The sequence below is a fragment of the Haemaphysalis longicornis genome, unplaced genomic scaffold, assembly GCF_048455015.1.
Source record: "Haemaphysalis longicornis isolate Haplotype H1 unplaced genomic scaffold, Haemaphysalis longicornis Haplotype H1 scaffold_3, whole genome shotgun sequence".
Taxonomy (NCBI): Eukaryota; Metazoa; Arthropoda; class Arachnida; order Ixodida; family Ixodidae; genus Haemaphysalis; species Haemaphysalis longicornis.
Genome location: NW_027526335.1, coordinates 3,424,852 through 3,451,433, shown reverse-complemented (window position 1 = coordinate 3,451,433; position 26,582 = coordinate 3,424,852). Strand labels below are relative to the sequence as shown.

The window sequence follows — 26,582 nt, the reverse complement described above, 5'->3', positions numbered from 1 at the left end:
AGTATTGTTATAAGTGGACTCGACTGTATACCCAAAAGTATCTCTGACATACTCTCGCGATATGTGATAGTGCCCAGCCCTGGCCGTAATGATATATTCGTCTTAGTTCCCTTCCATGATTCCCATCTATGGACAAGTAAATGTTGTCGCTCACTCACTCGCGGTGCCTACGTTCTATTGAGAGGTGCAGACCATTCGCGACTAAGTTGGCATCGCCGCAGAAGGTTTTGTGCGCGAACGCTGGACACAATTGAGCCATTATGGGGTATCACCACACTGCTTCATTGTAGAAGATGAGAACAATTTTGCGTAAAAGGCGTAGAATAGGGCGAAGGGTGGCCGCGTATACAAGCCGACGCAAGCGCTGGAAAACACAAGAGCCACGACACGCTCGGTGAATGGACACGCCGCGCACAAGGCCAGCCAGCTCGGGCGATTCCGGTATCCTTTCGAAGAAGGCGCACAAATGTTGGAAAGCCGCTGGTATGAGGTGAAAGAGAATCGCGAGCAATTCCACTCTTTAAAAGTGGATGACCAGCGAAGCTTTTGAGTGCACGACATAGAGGTGGCAATGAATTTAGGGGAAAAGGTGTGAACAAGTTTTATTCCTCTTGAGCATTGACGGCGGCCATTCCTAAGGAAGACATGCGCAGCCGTTTTCTGCTGAGCAGTCACGATGAAGTTGGCTCTGCTGCAAGGTGTTTCACCACACACAAAACAAAAATGCATGAAACCCTAGTTTATGTCCGTCCAGGGCTCTGACCACTGCATCCGGTAAGGTGGGAGTATGAGCGAAAGAAATGCTTTCCCGACTAGTCCGAAGAGTGTTCCGCATTCCCGCCCAAGTCCCCAGCTCCTTTCGCCGGGAAAATGAACACACGCTGGTCTTCACGTCCTTCCGTTCTTGATAAAGTGCTTCACTCACTCACTGGTGTGTTCTGCAACTGCGCGGTCACCATAGAAATCACAGGCTGCTTGAAAAATACGGCTACACACCGGCACGTTCTTTTTCCAACGCCTCGAGCTTCAAATACGCGTGCAGCCTCGTGGGGTTTTGTTCGAAGGCACTAAAAATACATGAAACCCTCGCTGCATATGCTTCGCTTAAGAATGTATGAGCGTAAAACGCTGCTGACTCCAGAGACCAGAACTAGAATCCAAAGGGCCCCTGAGCCAACAAACACGAGCACATCAAATCAAAAGGGCCATAAACAACGGCACATGAAGGCCCTGCTTAAAATGACTTCAAAAATTAATCTGGACGCTGGCGTAATGTACACGGACGCTAGTTTCTCCGACGGCAAAAAAATCGAAATGGTAGTCAACACAACATCCAAACTAGTTACAGCAGGCACAGAAAACAAACCGCACGCAGCGACTGACCCTGATTACAGACAATGGCAAGAACCATTGAAAGTTGCGCATAGAAAGGCCGGGCAACAACCTCCAGCGACTCGCAGGCGGCGTGGCGCCCGGTCATTCACAACCAACTAAACATAACCGCGACGCGGATAATATAAAAAGCAGTGCAGTGCAGTACAACTCTGTACAATCTGTACAATTTACCGTGGCTTCGTAGGAATTAGAGAATTCCCGGAAGTGAGTGTGCGAATTCCCTCGCCAGAACACTCAGTACCCGGAAACCAGTAAATAGCCGTCCGACAACAATGCTCTCCTCATGCAATCACTCTATATTTATTTAATATAAGCGCGTAGGAATGAATGCGTATCCAGACAGCCCTGTAAACATCACAGTACACTCACATTGACTGCACTCGGATATATAAGGACAAATACAGACCCTATCTCTCGGTGCTCTTCACGTGGCACGCGAAATTCGGAAACATGGAGAGCACTTCACAATGTCCGCACTGCGGGAATACCGGGACTTTTGTTACAGAAATTGGTCTTCCGCCTACAATTCGCCCTTCCCCCTCACCTATGCCGCACGCCACCTTCACGAAATGGGAAACGTGGCTCACCGGCCAGCGACAGCTGGCGGAACGGGCGGTTGTGGTCCTCGGCTTCATACCGGAGCCCCGGAGTACAAGCCCCTTCCGTCCATAAAGTCGTTCCTGTCGCGCAGGCATTGCGCGATTTTTGTTTACGTCTACGGCACGTTGCAACAACGAGAGTTCGTGATCGCGAAGCATCAAACGAGAGAATTGCGAATTACTTTATTACCCTGTTGGAGTGATTCTGTTCTTGCATTCTCGTGACTGGCTTGTGGTCGCGCAGTGTGGTGACCGGACAGATAAAGTCCGTATCCTGAGTTAAGGATCCCAAAATGAAGCAGTTTCATTGTTCGCGCTGGCTTTTTTCGTTGCGTTTTGTTGTTGTTGATGATGATGGCTCAGTGCTCAGTCGCCTGCGCACCGCACTTAGTACTCACATAATCGCAACTTTGATTGCCTTACGTTTTCAGTACTTTGATGTGACAATTCATTGATTCAAGCTATTCACATTTACTTGGATTAGGAAGTTGTAATTCAGCCTGCAATACCCAGAAAGCCCCTGTGCAAAGGATTCGAGAGAACGCTAGAAACCAAATACGCAGACTGTAATTTGGGGTCGCGTCCCATTCGTATATAAACCCCATTATGCCGAAGACAGGCGAAAAGCAGTGCGTTAATAAGAACGATCACCGTGGTTTATATGGTGAACTGCCAACATTGGTTTATTCACCAGGATTTAATAATAACAATTTCCTACGAGTGAACTTTCCTTTTAGGTGGTCGGCAAACCTTTAAGCCTGCCCAACTTAACCGTTCTCTAAAGCATTGATCCATAAACCAAACTCTCCTGCCCCCCGAAAATTCCACAGAAATACCAATATTGAGTTTTGTAAGCGAGTGAAACTGTAGATTCTTTAATGCAGCCTGCAATGAGCAGTTGACTTTCCCTGAACTTATACCTGACCTTGGTCCACAAATAATGCGGTCGCGCCTCGCCAATGAATCTTTTGGCGCACATCTCCGGTTAAAACTGAGCCAGCCAGACCGGGCCAGAACCAAGTCAGACAATAATGGACTCCGTATCATTACTATTTCAGTGTGCCGTAAAAAGCAAAGAGACGAAAATTATTCCTCTCCGTGCAAACAGACAAGGTTACGAATTCCGACCTTATTGAGTTTTGAAAGATTGGCGCGGAAAAAAAGTCTCGTTCCTAGGCGATCAATTTTTTCCGAAGAGTGAGAATGCAAGGGCTCAGAAGTCTGAATCCAAAGACACCTCCATTCTTCAGTCTTCCGTCGTCTTTGTGTGCATAAAAATAAATACACCACCTAAGAGGCGGAGCGCCTAACTTTATCGCGATTTTTTTTATTAAACGTTTGTGTCAGCCCCGTCTCGCGCGTATGAGAACCTTCCTTTGTAGTCACCAATCGAGAGCTTCTTTTCTTCCTTTAAAAAGCCGACCTTTGACGGCTCGAAAGATGGACTGAGACCTCTCTTTAAACCATCCTCGACACGCGTTATAAGTAAAGGGTAGGGGGAGGGGAGGGAAAAGGGAAAGCAGAAAGACAATTACACCTCAAGAAGGCAGTGCTGTCAAGCAGTATCCGGCCCCCCGAAAACTTGCCCTGTTCTCTGGCAGTCAATATTTTCCGGGGTGTAGAGTTTGCCGAACCTCTTATACCTCCGAAATATCATGACTAGAAGGTTTAAGGAGTTTTGTGCAGGAACCATTCTTGGAGGGCGCTTGAAGTTTTTGTTGATTTTTGTTTTGTTACCGGCCTCCGTTCGAGGGACACATCTCTTATAGTGCGATTAGCAAGAGAACTTGAAAGTAATGTCACCGTTCAATGATTTTATTGCTGCAAAAAGGTCCATTGGGTCAAACGACGTCAAACATTTATTGTTTACCTCTGACTTTTCTAACCCTTTGCTGCAATTTTGGGCAATGAACTAGAAATACCTGGAGTGGGGGGGGGGGGGGGGGGGGGCTTCAACACAAATGTGACAACGGCCTCTGTAGCTCCGCGTAGACATAACGTTTGCGTATTACGTGAGAAAGGTACGGAAAGACGTTAAAGATGTGTTTTTAAGAGAAAACGAGGAACTAATATCTTATAAACGCAATCCTTAAGGAGCCATGAAGACAAAATACAAGTCTGGTTTATTAGAAAGGCTGCTTAGTCCCGATAACAATGACACTAACATAATCGCAATCTTCGAACAAATAACGGAGATATTAAAGAAAACGTGTGAAGCAGTCGCGACCCCCTAGCCAATTTTCCGCAACTTTTCTATGACGTCACGGAACCTTGTTTGTGCGATTGGCGGCCGCCTAACTGACCTGTCGCGACGACACATGACTGGACGTCTGTAATGGGGCCTGTAGTTCCATTTGACCGCATCGCTTGAATGCTAACGTGCAGTTAACGCACTGAAAATTATGTTTTATTGTTGGCCCATATGACGTCATTCTTGCTCATAACACGTCACTGTGGCGCAAAATTTGAAAGTTTTAAAATACTTCTTGCTTTTTTTTCGTTAAAAAACATCTTTTGGGGCTGTAATGGAGCTGAGTGAGATACTGAATCCTAGTTCTTTCAAGTTACACAAAGTTGTATTTTCTCTTCATGGACCCTTTAAAGTAGCATGTTACGTCTTTTGTTCAACCCTTAACGAAGGCGTGCGCGGAAAGCTGACATTGACATAAACACTGCATTGCTCATGGCACACCTGAAAAATTATCGTGCTACCGGTGGATTTGAAAAGACGGGAAATTGTGTTTGCCAACTTGCTCTCGACTGCGATCGCCTAATGGTGACGTATTAACCACAGTAAAGATGTCAGCCCACCTTTCTATAACAGCTTTTCGTACTTCCCGCCTCTTCTGCCTTGGCCAAAAGTCGTTAAGTGAGAACTACCTCACCAGATATTTCAGTCCACATCATTTGTTCGAAGAGTTCGCATCCCTCTTTTAAGATATTGGGAGTTGTTGGCAGAACTCGCTATTATACGCAAGCTTTTTGTCAACTCCACTAATAATGTACTCACATCACAGCAAATACGGCCAATTCCTCACAGCTGCACTTTATTCAGAAATGACAAACAGAAATAGATATTTTTGTTTATTTTTAGTACACTCCACACGGAAAAGAGGCAGTCCCATGTGCGTTTGATCTCTTTTCTGTCGTCTTGACTGGCTATGACACAAGTGCTTAGGTTGTCATCCGCTTTTACCGAGTTTTTGTCTTCGCTACGTACCCTGCGCAATCCCCGATTATGTTTCATATTTGTTAATGTGCGGGTGATGAGGCCAGGGAGGTCAAGCACTACCCTGTTCATAAAAAAACAGATCCAAACAGCGCTTGCTTTTTGCGCCGTACTGCAAGTCCTTAGCCGTCATTGTCGCTTGAAATGGAACCCCATTAGGCTACATTGAATATTGTTACGTGGCGGCGGAACCCAGGAGGCGTGCCATGGTTAAGAATAAAGACGAATCTATGCACGTTATGTGCATTGAGGCCACAACAGAGCTCGCGCAAGGGACGCCATCCACATCGACGTCGTCTTTGTTCTTTGGTCAAGGCGCTGTCCGGCATTGTCCCCCTGATTCCCGTAACAATATATCGCAACGAACATCATTCAGGTAGAATCGGGCGCCCGCGCAACAAACATAAATATGTTTGGAATGGGTAATCTCATTATGAGCGTCACACTTGACAGATATGAAATCACTTATCTTACAGCTCCGTTTCTGTAGATAAAATTTTTACGTCACAGGTATTGTCCCACAGAAAGCATTATGTTTGCTTTCACCCTTTTGTCGCTAACAGTTCAGTACGCTTCGCAGTTTGTTTTTTACCTAAATCGCAGGAACAACCAAGCTTTTAGTTTGCTTTGTCTTGTTCCATATCATACAGATAAAGCTCGCTAGTCATAGTCCTTATAGAAAGTAAACTCTATTAGTTTACTAAGTACAAAGCTCCAAGGTGCGACAAACTATTTTCTCATGCCCACTCCGACCATGGAGATCGATCAAAGCACGTACTTTGGGAAAACTACGATTATATAATCTTACTTGGGCCGCTAATTTTCATTGCAAACGTTCACTAAAAAGTGCAGGGTGTGGGGACGTGCCCACCAATTTCCACCATGTCCCCGTAGGGCGTATTCACCACAACGTTTCACAATGACCGATTGCAGTTGCCTAGTGTAAAAATTGGACGAATTACGTGGCCGAGCATTCAATTTGAATACAAAATGGCATCTGCGCAGGGTCACTGCGCAATGCAAAACGCCATCCATGCCTTGTGCGTTATCCCTGCGCATACGCCCGCTTTTAAGTCAAATCACAGCTGGGCTTTGTCATGCGGGGAATTTGGTCACTTGATCGCTTCAATTACTCGCTGTGCTGAAGACGACATACGGGGACTTTTTGGAGTGTACATGTCACATGTCCCATTCGTTGTATTAAAACTTCACTTAACTACTGAGCTACGCGCTTTACAGGAAGGAAGAAACGAACAGTACGATGCTCCGAAATTTTCTCGAGAGCAGACATCCTTGCTTAGAATGTTACAATTCTTTATTTTTTAAAGACAAACCTTTATTGATTCATTTAGCGTTTACTTATTTTTGTATTTGGAGCGATGGGATTTTTTTTTGCGATAACTGAAGTACGGCCCCATGATCATCCGCGTGGTAGCACACACTCAAGCCCCTAAGTCAACTAGAACAGGGAGGAGGGTTTAAATCTGATTAAACTCCCAGAATCTTCTGGAGGCGATGGTTGCCAGCCACGCAGCCGTATAAAGCGTTACTGAAGACGATATTCTTTGCTGGGCTACATAAACGCAGAAACTTTCGTCTGTCTGTATATATATATATATATATATATATATATATATATATATATATATATATATATATATATATATATATATATATATATATATATATATATATATATATATATATATATATATATATGTCTCCCTGTTTGTTTGTCTGTGTCTCGATTGAGCCAGTCGACCAAAGGGAAACAGAAGCTGCGCAATACGTTTATTTACGAGCAGCCATACCTTAATGTCTAAGTCCGGTCGCGATGTTCGTACTTGTCAACATTTGTTTAACAAGAACAGGACGTTACGCAAATAGAAGGCAGAAAATCAATACATATGTGACATTTGCAGTGCTCCTTGGTTTTTGTGACAACAACATGAACTGCAGAAAAAACAATCACTCCGTCCCCTGCTGTTGCCCGCGCTACTATAGCTCCTGGCGGCATTTTAAAAAACGAAACGGCAGCAGTAACAAAAAGTTCTATCCCGTGGAAGCACCGAGTGCCATCAGCCAGCTCCACAGCAATGGACTAATCTGACGATGAACACTTCTCCCAAGAACACCCACCGCAGTAAGTGCCACGCTCCTCGCACCTTTCTCTCTGGCAATGTAACTGCAGATCATATCGCAACAAGCAGCATGTACTCAATCAATTTGTGCTACCCAAGCCTCCCACTCTCATTGCGCTTCAAGAAACGGACACAGAAAGCCCCCGCCTGCAAGGATACTCCACATTTGTCTCCGGCTCCGCCTCTCGAAAGGCCATATTAGTGCAATCGCAGCAGCCTGCCCAAATTCACACCCTTCCCACTGATTTGGACTATGTGTTCGTCGAACTCCTCCCGAGCACTCGCCAGATTAAAAGAACTTTTGTTCTGAACATCTACAGTCCTCCCTCTCAAATGCTCCCCACGTTACTCCCGCTCATTCGCATCGTGCGGCAACGCAGCAAAGACCACGCACTGGTAATTGTAGGAGATTTTAATGCCCCCCACACCACCTGGGGTTACCCTAAGGACAGCAAGAAGGGCACGCACGTTTACGAAGCCATACGACAAAACAACCTGCACCTATGCAATGCTTCCGGCACAACCACCCATATTGGAAACAGCGTATCTCGTGACTCTTCCCCGGACTTGACTATGACTTATAATGTTACAGACCCAATTTGGACATGCTTCCCAGACACATTGGGGAGTCATCACCACATCATCAGCCTGCAGCTGCCTCACACAAAAGCTACAAAAACTCGTCTTGGCACTGCGCGCCTAACGGATTGGACATAATTTCGTCATGAAACTCCTGCCCAATCTATTCATGACATCGAAGAATTGTCAGCTGCCATCCTGGACACAGCACGGAAGTGCACAAAGGAAATCCCGCTGACTCCCGACACCCCGGTGGTAGATGCCCACCTCTATCATCTTTGGGCTGCCCGCCGTGGTCTAATCAAGCGATGGAAAACTCGAAGGACCAATCGGCGACTCTGAATTCGGATTGCTAAGTTGACCAAGGAGGCTGCGGATTATGCCCAGCATCTTAGCCAGCAAAATTGGGCTCAATTTTGTACAAAGCTCCAAGGAACGCTAAGCACGCGACGAACTTGGCATCACCTCAGATCCCTAATGGGCAACAACGAAACCAAAGCAGCAGTGGCCCACCAACTGCGCCGCCTCATACAAAATTATCCCGGCACGGAACAAGAACTTCCAGAGGAGCTAAAGAAACCATGGGCACGACCAGACGTGGACTCGTCCCTGTCCCATGCTCCTTACACAGGCCCCCCAAACGCTGACCTCGATGCGCCCTTCACCCTTCCAGAAATTGAGGCAGTCGTGCGGAAACTCACCCGCAATACCACACCGGGTAAAAACCGCATCCAGAACAAATACTTGAGCAATCTTGATACAGCCGCCCTTGAAGCTTTATTAGAGTACATCAACCAACAATGGAATGCGGGTACTCTACCACAGCTCTGGCAGCACGCGATATTACTCTTATCTTAAAGCCTAAGAAACCATTGATTCCAGGAAACCTTCGCCCCATTTCACTGACATCGTGTGCTGGGAAACTGTACGAACATTAGTGCATAACCGCTTGGTAGCACACATCGAGGATAATGATCTGTTCCCAATGACCATGGTTGGTTTTCCACCCCATCTGTCCACGCGAGATATTTTAATCCAACTTAAGTCGGACATTTTTGATCGCCTCACGTCATCCCACAAGCGCTGCATACATACTCTGGACATCAAGGGTGGTTTCGATAACGTTTCACACTCGGCAATGCTTGCAGGACTCGCATCTCTCGGATGTGAACAGCGCATGTATGACTACGCCAAGGCCTTCTTAACGGACCGTACTGCGACAATTGGTATTGGATATCTTCGATCGTCCGCTTTCATGATTCAAGCGAAAGGTACTCCGCAAGGCTCAGTCATCTCGCCACTGTTGTTCAACATCGCCATGAAGGACTTCCCACCGAAGTTGCAGTCAATTCCCCACATTAAGCACGCACTATATGCGGATGACCTTACCGTCTGGACGCCTACTGGCTCCATTGGAGAGCAGCAAGACGCCTTGCAGCAAGTGATTACTGCACCTTTCACTACCTCCAGACACGAGGCCTCCAGTGCGCACCCGAAAAATCGGCTTTTCTGACGCTCCACTCCCAGCCTTCTCACAAATCTGCTCGAAGTATACCTGAACCTCAACTGGCCATTGCAGGGTAGCCAGTCCCCAACGTCCTGCAACTGCGGGTGTTGGGTCTCACAATACCCAAAAACGGCTCTGGACTGCACACAATTTCCCCTCTACATAAAACCCTGTCGCAACTGATGCACCTTCTGCAACGCATGTCCCACCGCCGTCGAGGCCTTAAAGAGCACGATACCCTACAGATAGTGCAAGCTTTGCTTATTAGCCGCATTACCTACGGAACCCCATACCTCGCCTTCAAAACAAAAGAAAAGGCTCGACTCAGCATCATGATTCGGCAAGCGTGCAAAACTGCGCTTGGCCTCCCCACTGCTACTGCGACCCAAAAACTACTTGCTTTGGGTGTCCACAACACGTGGGAAGAGCTGCAAGAAGCCCATCATTCATCTCAATTACGGCACCTGCAATTGAATCCCACAGGTCGACAAGTCCTTAAAGCATTAGGACACCGCCCGATGCCCCCGAGGGAACAACGAAAACGCATCCCTCTAGCCCTGCGAGATTGCATCAGAGTGGCCCAAATCCCTCGTAATATGCACGCCAACTACCACATTGGCCACCGGGCTTCTCGGGCTCGAGCCCTCACTCCGCGATACGGGAACGACCCCAGCGCCCTGTACACCGATGCTACCCCCTACCCTGCGCGGGCCGGCCACGTAGACTGTGTAGTTACAGATACTGGCCAATGCATCAATGCTGCTACTACAACAGCAACCTCAACCGATGTCGCTGAAGAGATAACCATTGCCCTGGCCGCCACTTCCCGCCCTGAACCAGTTACTATCCTCAGCGATTCACAGACAGCCTACCGAAACTACCAGATTGGCCACATTTCATTACCAGCCCTACTCATCCTCCAAAACTGCTCGACAACCCCTGATATCTGCATCGTATGGGCTCCTGGATACGCCGGCCGCGGCTCGCGATCTTATACACCGAGCCATTGCCGATGGTGGCCAATGTCTACCCCCTCAAGATAAACCCCACCCACTGAGCGGCTACACAGAGATTCTCTCCCGTTACAAGCAAACTCGCCGCAGCCTCCCACCACCACACTGGCGCCTCTCCAGAGAGGAAGCTTGGCGGCGTCTCCAGACAAATACCTACCCACATCCCACCCGCCTCCACCTCATCTTCCCCACCCAACAATCTTCCCTTTGCGCTTACTGTCCCCAGCCTGGCACCCTGTACCACATCATATGGGAGTGCCAACGAACTCCAGACTTGCCCCCCCCTTTCTAACCCTACCTTCGAGCAGTAAAGGGCTTCCCTGGCCATCCCGGACCCGGATATCCAGCTTAAGTTGGTGACCCGAGCACGGACGGCCAGCCGAAGTCAAGCATCCCGGACTATAGGGACGCCTTCCGCGGGGCGAGGCCCACACATCAGCCTCTGATAGAGAAATAAAAATATTTCTCTCTCTCTCTCTCTCTCTCTCTCTCTCTCTCTCTCTCTCTCTCTCTCTCTCTCTCTCTCTCTCTCTCTCTCTCTCTCTCTCTCTCTCTATCTCTCTCTCTCTACTGGATAGGTTCCACGTTGTGCTAGGACCGCACTGGGAGTCGGGCAACGTGGCTTATAAACATTGGAGTCGGGCGCCTTGATTCACGCGCGTCTCCGCCGCACGGCAGCACTGGCATCGAGGTACCCGCCCTGGACCAGTGAACTCGGTAAATTTAAATTGACTTGAGCAAACATCTAGCGTGTTATCTTGGGAGGAAATAGACGGAGAGGAACAGCATGAAAGGAGAGCGGGAAAGAGAAGGGAGGCAGTGTTCTTCACTATGGGACCCCTGCCTGTATACTGACGTTATGTTATTTACTATGTTTGTCTAATAAAATGAAACTGAAACTGAAACTGAGGCATGTACTTGGCAGGGGCGCCGGTCGACTATCGTTTTTCGTCGACGTTTGCACCTAAAGGAGCAGATACGCGGCCATTTTTTTAAACAGGTACCTTTTAATATAATAGTTCTACAGATCACTCCCAAAAACCTTGTGGACATCCCTGTCTGTTTGAAGGATAATTGGAAATGTTTACGCATACATCACGAGCTTCCGCAAAAAACCTTGGAAACTGCGTTGCGCGGAAGAAGAGGAATTGCTACCGGCTCAAACGTCACATACGAAGGTTACATTTGCATTGTGCTAACTAGTCTGAATATATATTGCTGTTTCGTGTTTTTACGTTGCGTACGCCAATTTTTATATGGTTATATTATCAGCAGCAGCCGCCATGTTTTGTATTTTATTACGGTTTCCTTCCAATCTACGCAGGCATATGCATCAATTTGGTATCTTTGTTCCAAGAATCCGGAAGTCCGCACGTAAAATACCGCGGGTAGCTGGACACGAAAGCCGCAAACGCTCACGGTCAGAGCCTATTGGCAACCTTTTGACGAGTGTTCTACTTCGGGCCAGCAGGTTCAGTGTTTCCTGCCAGTGCGTGCGTGTGTATGCGAGTGTGTATGGGTGTGGGTGCATGTGCGTGCGTGTGTGTGCGTGTGTGTGTGTGTGTGTGTGTTTAATACTGGCCGTTAAATGTGTTAAACTGCGCTCTCAAGCGCACAAGCGTTATTAAACTGGTATAGTTAGGAACCTTCTCTTCACAGTAATTTCAACTTGTGTAACTCACACGTTACAACAACATTCGGCTAATGTGGCTCATTCATACTATTTAACTAGACAGTCCCGTATTTCAGGAAAATTTGTAAAATGATGTTTGACCTAAGAAAAACTGCAGAGAAAGAAAGCGTCGCAAATGGCCCTGACGGAAACCGACTTCTGCTTCTAACGAACCGTAACACCGGGAGGAGAAGTCTCATTTCATTTCGACAGGGCACCGCCCGAAAACCCAAAAGACCAACTGAAAACGAGGCATCGAAAGCGTCAGCACTGAACGTGCCGTCTAGCGTCACGGCGTTTCCCCGTTGGTTTGAACCTTGAGCCAAGCCAAGCCATGCCACCAAGTTGTTTTTGTTTCTGGCCCCAGTGACACTTTCGGATTTCGGAGATAAAGTTTACTTTCCCTGTGCAACGAAGGTAAAGAGCGCCGTGCCCCCTGTTGACAGAAATCATTTTCAGCTGCTGAGTCAAGTTAAATCTTCTGGTGCGCAAGAGGGGACGCGCGGACGCTGAAGACAGGCGCTTTTCTTTTGACGGGCTTGCTGGTTGGTTAATATAAACGCCCGTCGAACAGCGAGCGCGCCCGAACAAGACAAAGGTGAGTGTCAACAGTTGTCCCCAGAAAGTGGAAAAGGAAAGGCTACGAGATGACCATTGTGAAAAACGGAAAGAAAATTTCATTGAGTAGGGTACATCTCCCCCATGAAGACACCCAAAAGCCGCACCCAAGAGACTGAGTAGTAAGCACGTTTGACGGGTTAATTTCTATTAGACTTTTCTGAACAATCTCACGCAATGAAATACGAATTCAGACTATAACTTTGAATGTTATGCTTTGTGCCCGAAAACCGAAGCACGTAAAATATTTTGTCTTTGCGCCAGTAAATTGACATCAGATTTGTAGGACCGTTCCATAACTGTCGCTTTGAGGCGGTTGAAAGCTCACGCACACATTCCTGCTTCGTCCGTGCTCCGCCGACCACCTTTCCTCGTAAGTACAAGGTGAGTATACGCTCAACTGTAATCCGGCTCTTCCCACGTCGTTGTGTACCCACTATTTCCCAAGCCCCGCAGTCAGCACTTTAGCAGCACCGTCGGGCTGGCGTTTTTCCCCAAATCCGATCACGGGCTTCGTTTTCTCCTTGTTAGCCGCTGCAGTTCTGTGTCGGGGCATAACTCTCCTGATGAGGGCGGGCAGGCGGTGCTTTGCCTAGCTCGTTATCTCGGCTCTCGCTGCCTTGCTCGCGGCTTGACGGGCGGGGATAACCACGTCTGCGCGTCAGCACAGAGAGAGCTCCTTGTTCGTGGGCGCATTCCAGCTTCGCCGCTGTCGACCTGCTACGTTCAGTGGCCTGGCCATTCCCGCCAAGCCCAACCATTACCGCAAAGCAGATTCTCGCGTAAGCTACATCTGTAACGTTCTTTGTTCGTCAATTCTACGCCCCCCATCCCCCGCAACACCTTCCTCATTTCAGGAAAGATAATGTTTAAAAATAGTTGACATTTTAACCTGGATGTGCTTCAAATCTGAGCTGATCTCGCGTCTTCGAGCATCACGGGATTGAACAGAAAAAGCCCGTATACTGACACACTTTCTTCATCACATTTTTTTCAGTTCTTACTGAAGGGTGGGAAACTGCTTATTAAGTTGTACTCAAAGGAATCTCATCTCTCAAAAGGGGCTCTATAAGTTACCAAACAGAGAAAAAAGCTCCTTGCATCAGAGTCAGGTTGTTGTTCGGGCTGTTGGCGGCTTCTGGTTACCGATGCGGTTCAGCACTCTCGCAGAATGTCGGAACTACGGGTATACGGTTATTGCAGCCAACTTCATGAATTTTCACGAACGAAGGCCATGCCTTTGTTGTCGAGACCAAAGTGGTAGCTCCAGGTTTCTTCTTGTTCATCAGTCAGCAACCACCCATAAGAGCAGCTCTCATCAACACCTAATTGGCGTTGATGAGAGCATTGCAGCGCGAAACAGTGAATAGATTCTCGCGACTAACGTTTCTTATCGTCCTTAAACTTATCTTTCTTCTTCTTATGTAAAAATAGCAGCTCATACAACGGGAACATAGCTTGGACAACCGCAAGTTTCCGTGGGGATTTTTTCGACAAACGGAGTTCTAGAGGTCATTTTCACTTAATAAACAACAGCCGCAAGGACAACAAAATACTAGCCATAAGTTGCCCAGCAACTTTTAGGACCGTTCACCGGCTACTGGTCCCAACCATGTCTTCCACTGCGAGAAAGTCACTCGGAACGTAGCGACCGCGGGTCGTGTTCCAAAGATGTGTGCCTTCCTTACCTATACAAAACGGCTTACTTTATCCGAAACAGCTCTGACGGCACTGTGTCTCCTTAACGTTTATCTTGCGCCCATTATCAGTACCCGGTGCTATTGCCCTTTTTTGTAAGAAATTCGGTCATGCCCATGGTTCACGCCGCCCTTGGCTGCTGCTACTACCACCAACATCGATCATGGTGCAGCGTTTGATCGATTCAGTGAAAAGAAACCCTGACAGCTCCCAACTACTGCCCGAAAGAGTGATGCAGTCTATGCAACCTTGCATTATTGCTACTCTTGCCTCATACTTGGCCTTATCGCTCACTCAACGCCTTGCGGGCTTATGAAAACTCCTTCACCGGCCTACGAATGCGGCAAAGCGCGACTGCTACCTTCGCCCTGAGCGTTCTGCTCAGCAAAGACCTTGTTCTGTTCATAGAAAACAGGAATTCAAGCCAGTCTTTGCAAGTATTCTGCGCAGCGTCGTACTGCTACACCCGACTGCGCGATCATGCATATACACTCACTCACTCAACTCAACTCAACTCAACTCAACTCACTCAAAATAAAAAGAACCTCTAAACCACCTGTTTATCAGCTAAGTACCAAGCAAAAACCTCGGACCCATATTACGCCAGTCCTCCGGCGTGCGCAGGTCCTTCCTGACCGTTCTCCACAAAAGAATACGTAAATAAAAATACTAGTGGATTTCAAAGCGAAATTTCAGCTTAAGAAATAATTGAAGGGCGGCTCTACTGAGGAAGCTGCGATTGTTTTTTTTTGCGTGTCTGTGTGTGCGTGTGTGCGCGTGTGTGTGTTTCGGCCACCGATGAAAGACGCGCTGCGAAATCGCTCTTAAGACAAGATAGTTAGAACGAACCTTAGTTGTAGTTGGATGCGTGAACAAAACAAGCGGATGGCAACAAGAGTAAATATCTCTAAGCAGTGAATCTAACCTTTAAACGAAGTCAAACAGGCCGACGTTCATCACCGACAAAAAAAGATATTTCTATTTTTTTTTTTCTTTTCGCGCTCAACTTCTACGTTCCTCCATGGCTGCCTTCTCTGAGTAAATGTAGCTTTATTTTTGTGTTGTATTCAGCTTCTTCAACATTATTGAAGATTCTAAGCGTAGCCGCTCTTTCCCATTTCTTATTTCGGACGTTTGATTGGATGAACGTTCCTAGTAATAGGAACGCGCAATATATATTCTCAATTTTATTCTCCCAAGCCATGAAGACCAGGAATTGACGCTTACATTCTCCAAAACTTCACCAATCCTTGGTATTGCGCAGTGTGCTCGAATTAAACATGTTATTTCGCCGTCATGTAAACGTCGTAAAAAGTGTAGGTTCGAGATTCGTGCATTTTCATATCTATACTTGAAGCCTGCGGGCGTTTACTCAACACAAGCTATAAGAGAGCCTCGTTTCGCTATTTTGTGTGTGCGCGCTTACGCGTGGGTCTAGAATGAGAGCAAAGGAACTTCGCAACAACTTTGGCGTGTGCGCTATGCCTTTTTACTCGTACCTGCCGCACTAAATAAGCCTTAAAGGCGTGCCGTCACAGACGCGTTCGAAGGCACCTTGAGGAGTTAGGCCTCTTTCAGTATGACGCAATGGCCGGGTTCTGCGCCGTGTTTGTGATCCACTTCTGACTGCGAATTGACTTGCCTTCGAGGTCCCCATCGAGGGTGGAAGCGTTTTAGTTGCGCTCTTGCTGCAGAAACTCGTTTCGAATCCCTTCGGCTGCTCTGCCGAGACGCACACTTTCGTGCCGACGTCCTCGAGATCTCAATATATATGGATTTGTAGAGAAGCTCCTGAAAGGTTAAGCCTAAACTAACCGTGTAGACTCTCGCGCTAGCTCTTGCCGTATACGCATTGCTGCTTTCGAAATATTTGCCAGCGCACGCTTACTATTAGCTCTCAATTCCGCGCTCTCCCTTTACTATTCCCCTTCTCTTCCTCCCCAAAACTCCCCCGTGGGAGCTTGCAAAGGTAACATATGCACCAACGACACTCCGTTAACCTTCTTTAACAGGCTTCTAAAAAGCAAATATAGCCGAGAACTTGTGCGAAGTACAAACGACTTACTTAAAACGGTACGTTTTGATGCGTGAAACGAAGGAATACTCATTTGTATAGAGTAATTAAACCACACTCATTACGTAAGTGTGCACCTCCTCATTATAACTGAAACAAACGGAAAGCAGCAATTTGCTGGCGGCAGAAGGCCTGGTACTTGTTAAACAACATTGCCGCCTCTGCATTAGTTATTTTTGTTTACCCTTTCGAGTGTAGCACCCCAGGCGATATCATTGCAAACGTCATCGGTGTTTACATAAGCAAAGCATCATAGCACCTTAAAGCAGACGAAAAAAAAAACGGAGATCCCTCGCGGGCATGAAAGCTGCCCAACACTTCACTTTGTTCCTCGCTTACAAACATCCGGTAAGCAACAGTGGTTTCCAAAGCGATAGTCCGCGCTAAGGTGAGCGCCACAAAGTCGCGAGAGCATTTCCAGCTCCTAATTTTTGTTTTTCCGTTTAGGCACACACCATACCATTTCCTCCCTCTGTAAGCGTGTGAACTGGTAGGGGTAAAAAAAATAAAGGAACCGAGCATACTTTCGCCCGTTTCGAGCCGCGTGTGATATGTGGCGACGTTCTTGTGCTTTATATATATATATATATATATATATATATATATATATATATATATATATATATATATATATATATATATATATATATATATATATATATATATATATATATATATATATATATATATATATATATATATATATATATATACTTTTAAAGGGTATCACCGGGTCTCGTTTCATCATCTGAACCTGGCGCGTGCGGTCGGCGACAGCAATTTGCCGATAGCAATTTGCTCGGTCGTTACTCACCGAGTGCGCGGCGTTTTTTCGTTGCTTCCCACCGCGGCGCTAAAGTAACATTACAACCTGAGTGCGCGAACCGACCTGATGAAAAATATTGACTCGGCTCCCGCGGCCATTTTTCTCGCGCTCGTGAAGCTGTAGATTATGTGGCGGCCTCCCTTCCACGTTGGTCGAATTTCACGGCTAAGCTGCGATTTTGTTAGCTTCTGTGTTTGATTTGCGCTAAAGGATTAAAAAAAAAGACCTCACATCGAAGCAATTAAACTAACCCCAATAATTCGCTGTATTTGGCACGCTGAAATCATTTGGCGTGCTCAAGAAAGAACTGTCTTTTCTAATGTTTAGGATTTCATTTATGTGCCTATATTCTCTGTGTCTCTCTTCAAAATACGCTTGTTCCAGAGCGGGGAGTAACCACTGCAGCGCCATGAATCCCGTTTCCGTCTTGGTAAAGTTTGCAGTCCGGTTGCAGAGTACGAACGTTAACATTAAAATGCCCGTTCTCCGAGGGCGTCCTGTGTTGGTATATTCCATGAATGTAATTGGTTGCCGATGTTTCCGGAATACTGCTATTAACTACAACAAAGAACCGATGACAAGAAGGGAATCAGCTTCCTCGCAAGCAGCGCGAAATCAGAAAACGCAAAAGATGTCAACAACTGTGCGTTATTTCGCCCTACCCCTGCTTCCTGTTCCGGTTTCTTGGTTGGCATTTTCATGTCTGTATTTGGCTTTCATCTTAAACCACGTTTCTATTTTTACAGCAATTTGTCTTTCCTCTGGTATTCGTTGCAAATCTTTCGCTTCCTTTTGTTCCTAAGACCAAACTGGGCATGCTGTCACGCTTTCCTCCCACCTCTTGTCTCAATGCACGTAGCAAATGGCTCCGGACTCCCGACTGGCATCATCGTGTACCTGAAATGCTTAAGCTCATGATATGAACGCAAGGCGCTCTCAAAATGGGATTTTTAAAACTAGCCGTTTACTTCCCATCTCCGATAGCTGCCGTCTTCTAGAATTTAAATCGAAATCATGGTCTGAAAGTTCGTTTCCTGAAATGATCGACTACGAATTGGGTTTCGGGCTGCTCCGTGGTCTAGAGTCTCCGTATATATAGCCTGTGCAAAAATGCAGAAGATTGTCTTCCCGGTTGCCTCGCTCGGAATTGCCCCTGCGCTCTCACCCGAATTCGCTTTTGCGCTCGTCGGTCTGACCCTCTCTCCGGCAAGTACGCAGCCACGAAGCGCGCCCTGTCACTCTGCGGTAGCTGGTACAGGCGGCGCGGCATGTGGCGCTCGCAATGCGAACACCATTGTCGATGTTTGAGCGCTGTTCTTGTCCGGTGCGCGGCTCGCATAAGAACGAAGTGGCTATTTTGTACTACCTCCAGGAAAGCTCAAACGTAGATTAGACATCTTAATAAGCAGACACAAGTCCGCTATTTTACGCAATCATTCCTGGACCGTAAAAAATCATAGTTCATTACTGTTTAGAAGAAACTGGCAAGCACACTTTTTTATGTTTATTAACTGCAAAAAAATGTTAAATCTGGAAAGACTTGCTCAAACTGAGCTGGCAGGAACATTTAAAGCAGACAAAAAAAAATGACCAACATCCTCAATTTTTACGCGTCGTCCACACAAATTCTGCAAACAGGCTCAAGCACCACCAAAACCAACACAATCCTTAGTGTCTACGCCACGATCACACGGTATGTCCGCAAACACAGCCCCAAACACCGCCTTAAGCACATTGTAACAAAATATTTGTAGATAAGAGACTGCCAACTACAAGCGTGGAAATGAGCGAGTTACCACAATGAGACAGTAATAATGATACGAGATTACTTTTTTTATAAAACATCCAAAATAGACTGTGATGTCATATTAACGGTAGATTCACAAGCCCGCAATCATGTGCACACTTCTCCGTTTAGGAACTTAAGGATTTAACTTTACGAACTTGTCATCTTGCCTTTTCATGACAGGAACGATCAAACGGACATTCTCTTTCCTCGTGAACGACTGCTCTTTCGGTACCACCAATTGTCCAAAGTTACCTGCATCTACAAAGTTATTTGCCTAAGACGCAGACTTGTTTATAATAGGCAGCCTAATCACTAGAGGGACCAGCCCAAAGGCTTGTTCATAGCAGCGAGATCATGCGGAACTAAGTGGAACGTTAGTGTTTTCATTCATTAATTGCAATGTATGTGTTTTCACTCATTAATTCATATTTATACATGTACTCTGCCCAAGAGCCTCGAGCAAGTGGACGCGGCCCGTGTACGACTCACGGGACTCCCAGGACAGCGAGGAGAGTCGGGAGTCCGACATGGCGCTGACAAGTCAGCTGCTGGAGACGCTGCTCGACAACTACGACAGCACGCAGAGGCCCTGGCATGGAGGTACGCCGGGTCCCGCCTTGCAAAGCAATGCGCACTTTTGTTGTTGTTCACTCACACTAACGCGTAAGACTTCAACGTAGCGAAGCTGTACGCAACCTTCACGACGATCACGACCGTTTAAGTCCTTGATTGCAGCCGATTTGCTTCTTCTTCACTGCCGCAACGACCTTTACTCCATCATTGTTGCTATAACGGCGAAGAAGATGCACTTGTACTCTATCGCGTGTTCTCTGTCGGGCAGGTGGCGTGATTCCCCTCCTCACAGCCACAGCCGAATGACTAAGCCGTTTGACTCTCCGGTCTAATACACGGTCGTAATCGAGTGGGTAAGACGACTGATTCTATTTCCGTTGAACTGCCAAACACGGGTTCCAATCCTGCCGGTGGCGGTGATTTACTTTCTTTATATGGTTATACTGAGTTTTGTGAAACGCCGGAATCAGCTAATTGCTAAACGGCTTCGTTGTTAAAAACAAGGCTGAGATTTTCCATATCGTTGAGTCCCGTTGCGCGGTATCTTGTGTTAGGTGGGTTGTGTCCTGCTGTATCCCGTTGTGTGTGGTGTCCAGTTGCGCGGTATCTTGCGGTAGCTGGCCCGACATAAGGGCTAGCCGGTCAACCAAATAAAGGCGTTAGTTTCTGAGCCTGCTAAGTGGAGTTGGTACTGCTTGTGTGAACTTTACTGCACTATGTTTATCAGCACATAAAAAAATGTAAATGGCTAGAGAAAAATGACAGCCCACCCTTTGACAAGTTGGTTGAGGACACAAGAGTTCAGAAAAAGCAGTTAGAGGTATCGGAGCCGATTATTAAGTGAAAATGGCTTGAATGCCCCGAAACAAATACGGACAACCGAGGGTAATAAGGGACAGTGCGTTCAGTATTATTACCAAGGAGGGTTGCTTGACACCAATTTGTTTCGAATCAAACATGTATGCCAATACCGAATCTGTGGTTTTTTCGCAAAGGAAGCAGAATTTCGGGAATTTTGTGAGGTCTTCGTTTGACAAACCCGGGTACTTATCTGCCTAAAGCCCTTAAGGCCAGCACGGTTGTATTGGCCAGTAGCAAGAAATCACTTCATGCACTAATTGCCCCTGTCACGAGCCTCCGCTCGTGCGGTCCGTCGGCAGGTATGCAGCCTCTTACAAAGTGGTGCCTTCCACAGCCGGAAGTGAAATCTTGCGTGACGTCATTTTTGTCATGGCACCACCAGTGGGGCTACTTCCGGTAACGGGAGCCACTGCTGTCGCCCCCTTCGGCCACGCGATGGTTGATAGTACGGCATATAAAGTGGGTAAACGATAGGAAGAAAGCGGCGCTTCAATAGAGAAGCTGCTTGATGGAGACATCAACAGGCTAATCGGCTTCCACCTTTTTGCTTGCCCTATCACCATCTTGGGCTTCTTTCAGTGCGGCCAACAAGCGTCACCGCCAACATGCTGATCCGGAGTATGGGACCTATTTCGGAACTCGACATGGTATGTGAGCCCAATTAGAATGTGGGAGCCAATTCAGCGAGCATCTGCTTTAGAATATTTTCGAGTGTTAACCTTTTGCTAAATAAAACAAGAGCTGCCCAGTGGGACCTCATAGAGCCACGTTCTCCCCGAGTTATTACAAGAACATGTGCAACTGCCATTAATCTTTCACGCGGTTACTTCGATAGGCCGCATAAGGTCATTTGTGGAGAACGCCTGCTACTATGCCCTTAAGAATAAATCGGCCAAGCAATAAAAATAAGTCCATGCACGCGCAGGTTGATATTTATATTATTTCTGTCCATTCTTTCCTTTAAATATACACTGAAGTTAATTTGTCAAGCTTCTTTTTTTGCTGGCACTGCGTAGACTGGGTCAAATAAACACACTTTTCATCGCTCATCTGGTCCATTAGGCAGTATTTATTGTATAAAGCCCGAAAGAAGAGAAACAACCATGCGCGGCCTGCGGCGGCTGCACCAACTAAACCAGTGAAGTCCATACAAGGTGATAAGTAATTGGGCGATGTCCAAGATTAAAATTCAAACCAGTTTTGGTTTCGGTGCTGTGGAACAACACGCTCGGTATCCCACGCCAACGTTATGTGGTCATTCTGGATATCTCAGGAATCGGCATACCGCGATTCTGCTATGTTGTCGGCTATAAAATGCGTCAGCTAAGCCTGCTAGCACGGCTTGGAATTGTACCAATCACTAGCCGAGGTGTGCGCAGTGATAGAACGTCCTCCGCGTAACCGGAGACGCTTAAATGCGATACACTTTTCCCCCACCTTTGAAATATGCCTGGCTCGTGCCTGTATCGCAAGAGGCGTGTTCGCACCCGGCCAAGGGTCGGCTGACTCGGGACTGCGCCCGCAAGCAGTCGCTGCTTATGGCAACACCACGCCAACGAGAACGCGCCCGCGCAGTGTCAGTCTAAACGCGTTCAACAAACTCGCTCGTGGAGCAATTAACGTCACAGCGCCAAAATGGGCATTTAAATATCTAAAACATTGCCTAAAATAAATGAATCAACCTAAAAAAACCATTCGCTATTGAAGATTAGAACGTGCCAATTGCAAAACAATGCGCCTGAGGCTCCGGCCCGCCCGGCCATAAGCCAGTGCTGCAAGGGGCGGAAATATAAAGCATATATTGTATGCCCAGTTCACTTTCTTAGTTAGTTTTAGCATTGCAAGTACCTAGATGACTATTTATTGAATAGCGGTCGGGCAGAAAGCGTCCCCGAAATTTCCACTAATATCTCACCGCTATAGCGACTGCATTCCTTAGGCGGTAAGCGTTCCGCGGATGCGTGGTCGTGCTGCTGACCGCCGTGCTAATTCACGCAGCGCAAAATGTGCTTCCCGAACCTTGGGTTTACGCTGTACAACAAAGGCTCGGTTCATTTTTATTCTTTTGTACCTAATTAACTTCGAAGCCTCTTCTCCTGCCTTCAATTGACCTTAAATTTTCATACCAGCGCACCAGTCAAGGAAGCGTCGCAAGTGCGCTTGTGTGGAGCGACTTAAACTTGGAGCTTGATACAGTGTACAAACTAACAAACTAAAGGCACATTCTTCCAGGCACAAACGTGTCGTGGCTTAGTTTAAACAGAGCGAAAGAATTACGACGAACCTCCGGCTGCCGGCCGACTAGCTCTGTCGCAGGTTCGGCGAGCCGCGCAGTAGCGCAGTCAAGCCAAGCTATCTTGTTTTGGCGTCATACGAGGTGTCATAGGAAATCGGCAAGGAGGATGCCGAGAGGAGGAAAGCATTTTCGAATGGACTTATTTACTGGATAAAGTCGCGTAAATGCAGCGAGAGTGGTCGAAACATAGCCTAGAGACTCAAGACTACAATTTGCGCTAGTAATCCCGCAATGTTTACACATCACTTCAGTGCCCCGTTAAGGGACACACTAAATTAATTATCGTGTTGGTTATCTTGTGAACGCCAGTAATAAAAATCTCAACTTTTTTGGCAAAATATTACGGGGCAAACACAGCAGTAGTAGTCGCGCTACGGGCGCAGCAGTGCTTCAGCAGTATGCACCTCTTTTCTATTTCTACCTCTCTCTCATCTCACTGTACTCACCCCCATCTGGAGTATCATTCTCTCTCTTTTCAGCGACATAAACTTTGATGCATGAACCTTTGGTCTTTATTTTATTAACTGCGAATTCGCAGTTCATACATGGGACATAATCTAGAGCTCCGCTAGGACCTGTTTCGTACGACCTCGATCGCGTGCATGAAAAAAAGTAACTTATTGAACAAGAATTACGACACGGGAAGTCTGTTGCTCAAAAGAATTTATTACAACATTTCAGTTAGCAATGCAGGTAACAGGATTAGTCAGTGACGCAGTTCCGCTTCATGTGTCGTGTCGGAAACATTTTCTGACGCCGAAAAGAAAAAAAATTCAAGCCGTCCCACTCAACGTGAAAACGGTCGGAAGTGCAGAGCAGTTATTCGCCATAATGAGCTTCGGCGCCGTTATCCGCTCACTGCTGCCACCAATCACGCCCTTCGCCGCCCTGTCTCACTCCTGTCCTGATGAATTGAACGGAGAGTGCTCTGCACTTAAAATCATGCACCCCAACGTCTAACGACGATGATGGTTGAACGCAAAGTTTCCTCGTGATGGATTTTTTGGTTGGCCAATCCCACACTGTGAGTATGTGCTACTCTGGAGGTACGCACCGCGTTTCTAGAATAGCCACAGTAACTATCGGGTGTGCCCAGCGTAGGCCTAACATTTCAGTTCTGGGTGTACGGCGCTAATCGGTGCCTGCTGGTTGGCGCTCGCTTCGACCTCGTCAAAAGGGAGCAATTGGATAGACGCCGGCTTCATAACTCGAGGGACCCAGGTTGGATTCCGGCCACAGCGAGCGTTTTTGTTTCCTTTCACTTCACCCACGATCGTTCATCATCGTCGTCAGAGAAAGTGGACTTTCCTGCAGGTCGTATTGGCGTGCAACGGCATCAGTGCGGACACTAAAGCTTCGCTTTAAAAGCAATGTGGACGTTAAGCCAACCTCTCTACTGTATATATAACCACTTCTTTATGGAGCAGGGGCAGAATTCCAAGTTTTGTGCCTCTCATGTCCGTTTCAAACAGTTCATCTTCTGCGAGCAGTCATCGGCTGAAAATCGACGACCCAAAGGTCGTCGGCTGAACTACCTTGGCCAAGCCAACCTTCAAAACCATGCACCAACTTTCCCAAGCCTCAATCCTGGAGGTCACGGAGCACAAGCAAAGTGACGCGTCGGTTTCCGCTAATACAACTGGTCCGAATTCTCGCGAGTGAATCCCCGTAACAATGAGAATGGACGGGAAGCGGGCATTTTCGAAATTGACACAACTAAGAATTCCGCACAAGTTTGAATACTTCAACTGGGCAGGTATCAAAGGCAGGTTTTTACCCCTAAATTTGCCATTCTAGTTCTCTAGAGTCTCTATTCCGCCGGTGTGGAGGTCTGGGGAATGACGTTAGGCGGATATTTGGATGCTTGTCTCACTGGTCCCGTGCGGCGGCGCAGGAGTACTCGATGGACTGCTACTTCCGGCAGCGGTGGACGGACCAGCGGCTCAAGTTCAACGGCACCATCAACCCAATCAGCCTGCACATCAAGATGCTGGAGCGCATCTGGAAGCCGGACACGTACTTCCACAACGGCAAGGGCTCCTACCTGCACACCATCACGCAGCCCAACAAGCTGCTGCGCATTTTCCGCAACGGTGACGTGCTCTACTCCATGAGGTGCGTGTCGCGACGGGACGACGCGCGCGCGCGCTGTTGCTGTTCCTGGCGCTCGAGAGGCTTATCCCGGCCTCGGCTTGCTGGCCTTGGTTACGAGCAAGGCTGCGGCCCGTTAAATAATGACCGCCAGCTCGATCGCGCGCCACCCGCCTACACAATATATGTTGTTTTCTCTTTCCCGCTCTCGTTGAATATGCGGCTTGGTTTAGGCCCAGCTGTGCAACGCTAACGTGCGAGCCCTCTAGTTCGGTATAGGGGAACTTGTCATAAGCAGGCCTTCCAAGGTGAGAGACGATCTTTCGCACCGGTTGGCTTTCCAGCCACTTTGAAACAAAGTAATTTGTGGCCTTTATTCAAATATGGTGGTTCTTCTTTTTTGCTTTCCTTTTTATTTCTCAGCGTTACAAAAAGCGGTGGCGCAATTTTATATTGCAGGCTACGCATTAATCAAACATGAATAAAACAAACTGAAGGTCATGTGGGGTATACTCGCAAGGCGTCAGAAAGTTCGTTCTATTTTTAATTAATTTTGTTTTTATTGTTTACTGTATGTTTTTGCAGCGTTTCTACTCTTCCCCTGTTCTCTCTATCTCGAATTAAATCCAGTTTACCCCACTGCATCCCGGTACTTTAAAATTATCTCAGGCCTTCATTCTGTTAATGTCTACCTAAGGTGTACTAGTACACCAGCAGGGACGCTAATTGGCAGCGTTTTCGATGCGTAATTCGCGGGCAAGACTAGATGTTTTGCGCACAGCGAATGATTTAAAGCCAATTAAATTACAAACTATTAGTACAGCCGACATTAGTTGGCGAACCGCATAAACATGCGTGCGCTAATATTGGTATCTATGTAGCGGTTTCCGCGTGAATTCTACTATTGTTAGGATCCGACTGGCGATAAACAGATCTCGTTACTGTTGACAATTTCACGGTAAACAACCCAATAATCACAAAGGGAGCGAACGGAAGAGGTTATGCGCTTCGGTAGATAAGGGCAAGACACAAAAGAAAGAATGGGGCCCGAAACCAAGCCTAGAGCCAAAGGAGGGTGCACTCATGAGTTACCCAAGCGGACTTGGAAAGAGAGTGTGCGGTCTACATTACCAGCCTTTCGATCAATTTTGTGAATTAAGAGGCTGCAGTTATATGCGTCTCGATGAGCATTTTTATATCTTTACCACTGCAGGGGTTCCCTAGAGCTGTCGTCCACAGCTGCTCTTGGCGGTTACTCAGTAGCAGCGTATTTTCATGCATATGCCTGTATCCGGAGTCCCCCAAAAGTCCTGTGCCTGCAGCGTCCGATCTCTCATTCGACTTCGTTTCCCCCGACAATAGAACACGTGATTTTTCTGACCGTATCAAGGGTGCCCTGTAATGAGAATCGTGGCACGGGGTAATTGTAGTGGCGAAGTATACGGGTCCCGCAGCAAGCAAAATAGACACACCTCGAGTCGCAGCAGTCTGCTGCAGACAGGAGCAACAGAACACGCGAGAAAGGAAGACGGTCTCTACGAGAAAAGCTTTCGACTTATGTTCGGGAAGACGCTCTCCCGTGTAGAGTAGACACGAGGAAGAAACGGAGTAGATGAAGCGT

At 47.2% G+C, this 26,582-nt stretch overlaps 1 protein-coding gene across 1 annotated transcript in view; it reads left to right on the top strand.

The window, feature by feature from the left end:
- Window positions 1–26,582, top strand: part of LOC144173873 (gamma-aminobutyric acid receptor subunit alpha-2-like) — a 118,962-nt gene that overhangs the window by 32,413 nt on the left and 59,967 nt on the right. The window contains exons 3-5 of the mRNA XM_077702166.1: window positions 19,592–19,740; window positions 21,154–21,221; window positions 24,765–24,985. Coding sequence (XP_077558292.1) covers window positions 19,592–19,740; window positions 21,154–21,221; window positions 24,765–24,985 — 438 coding nt within the window. The remainder of the gene's footprint in view (window positions 1–19,591; window positions 19,741–21,153; window positions 21,222–24,764; window positions 24,986–26,582) is intronic.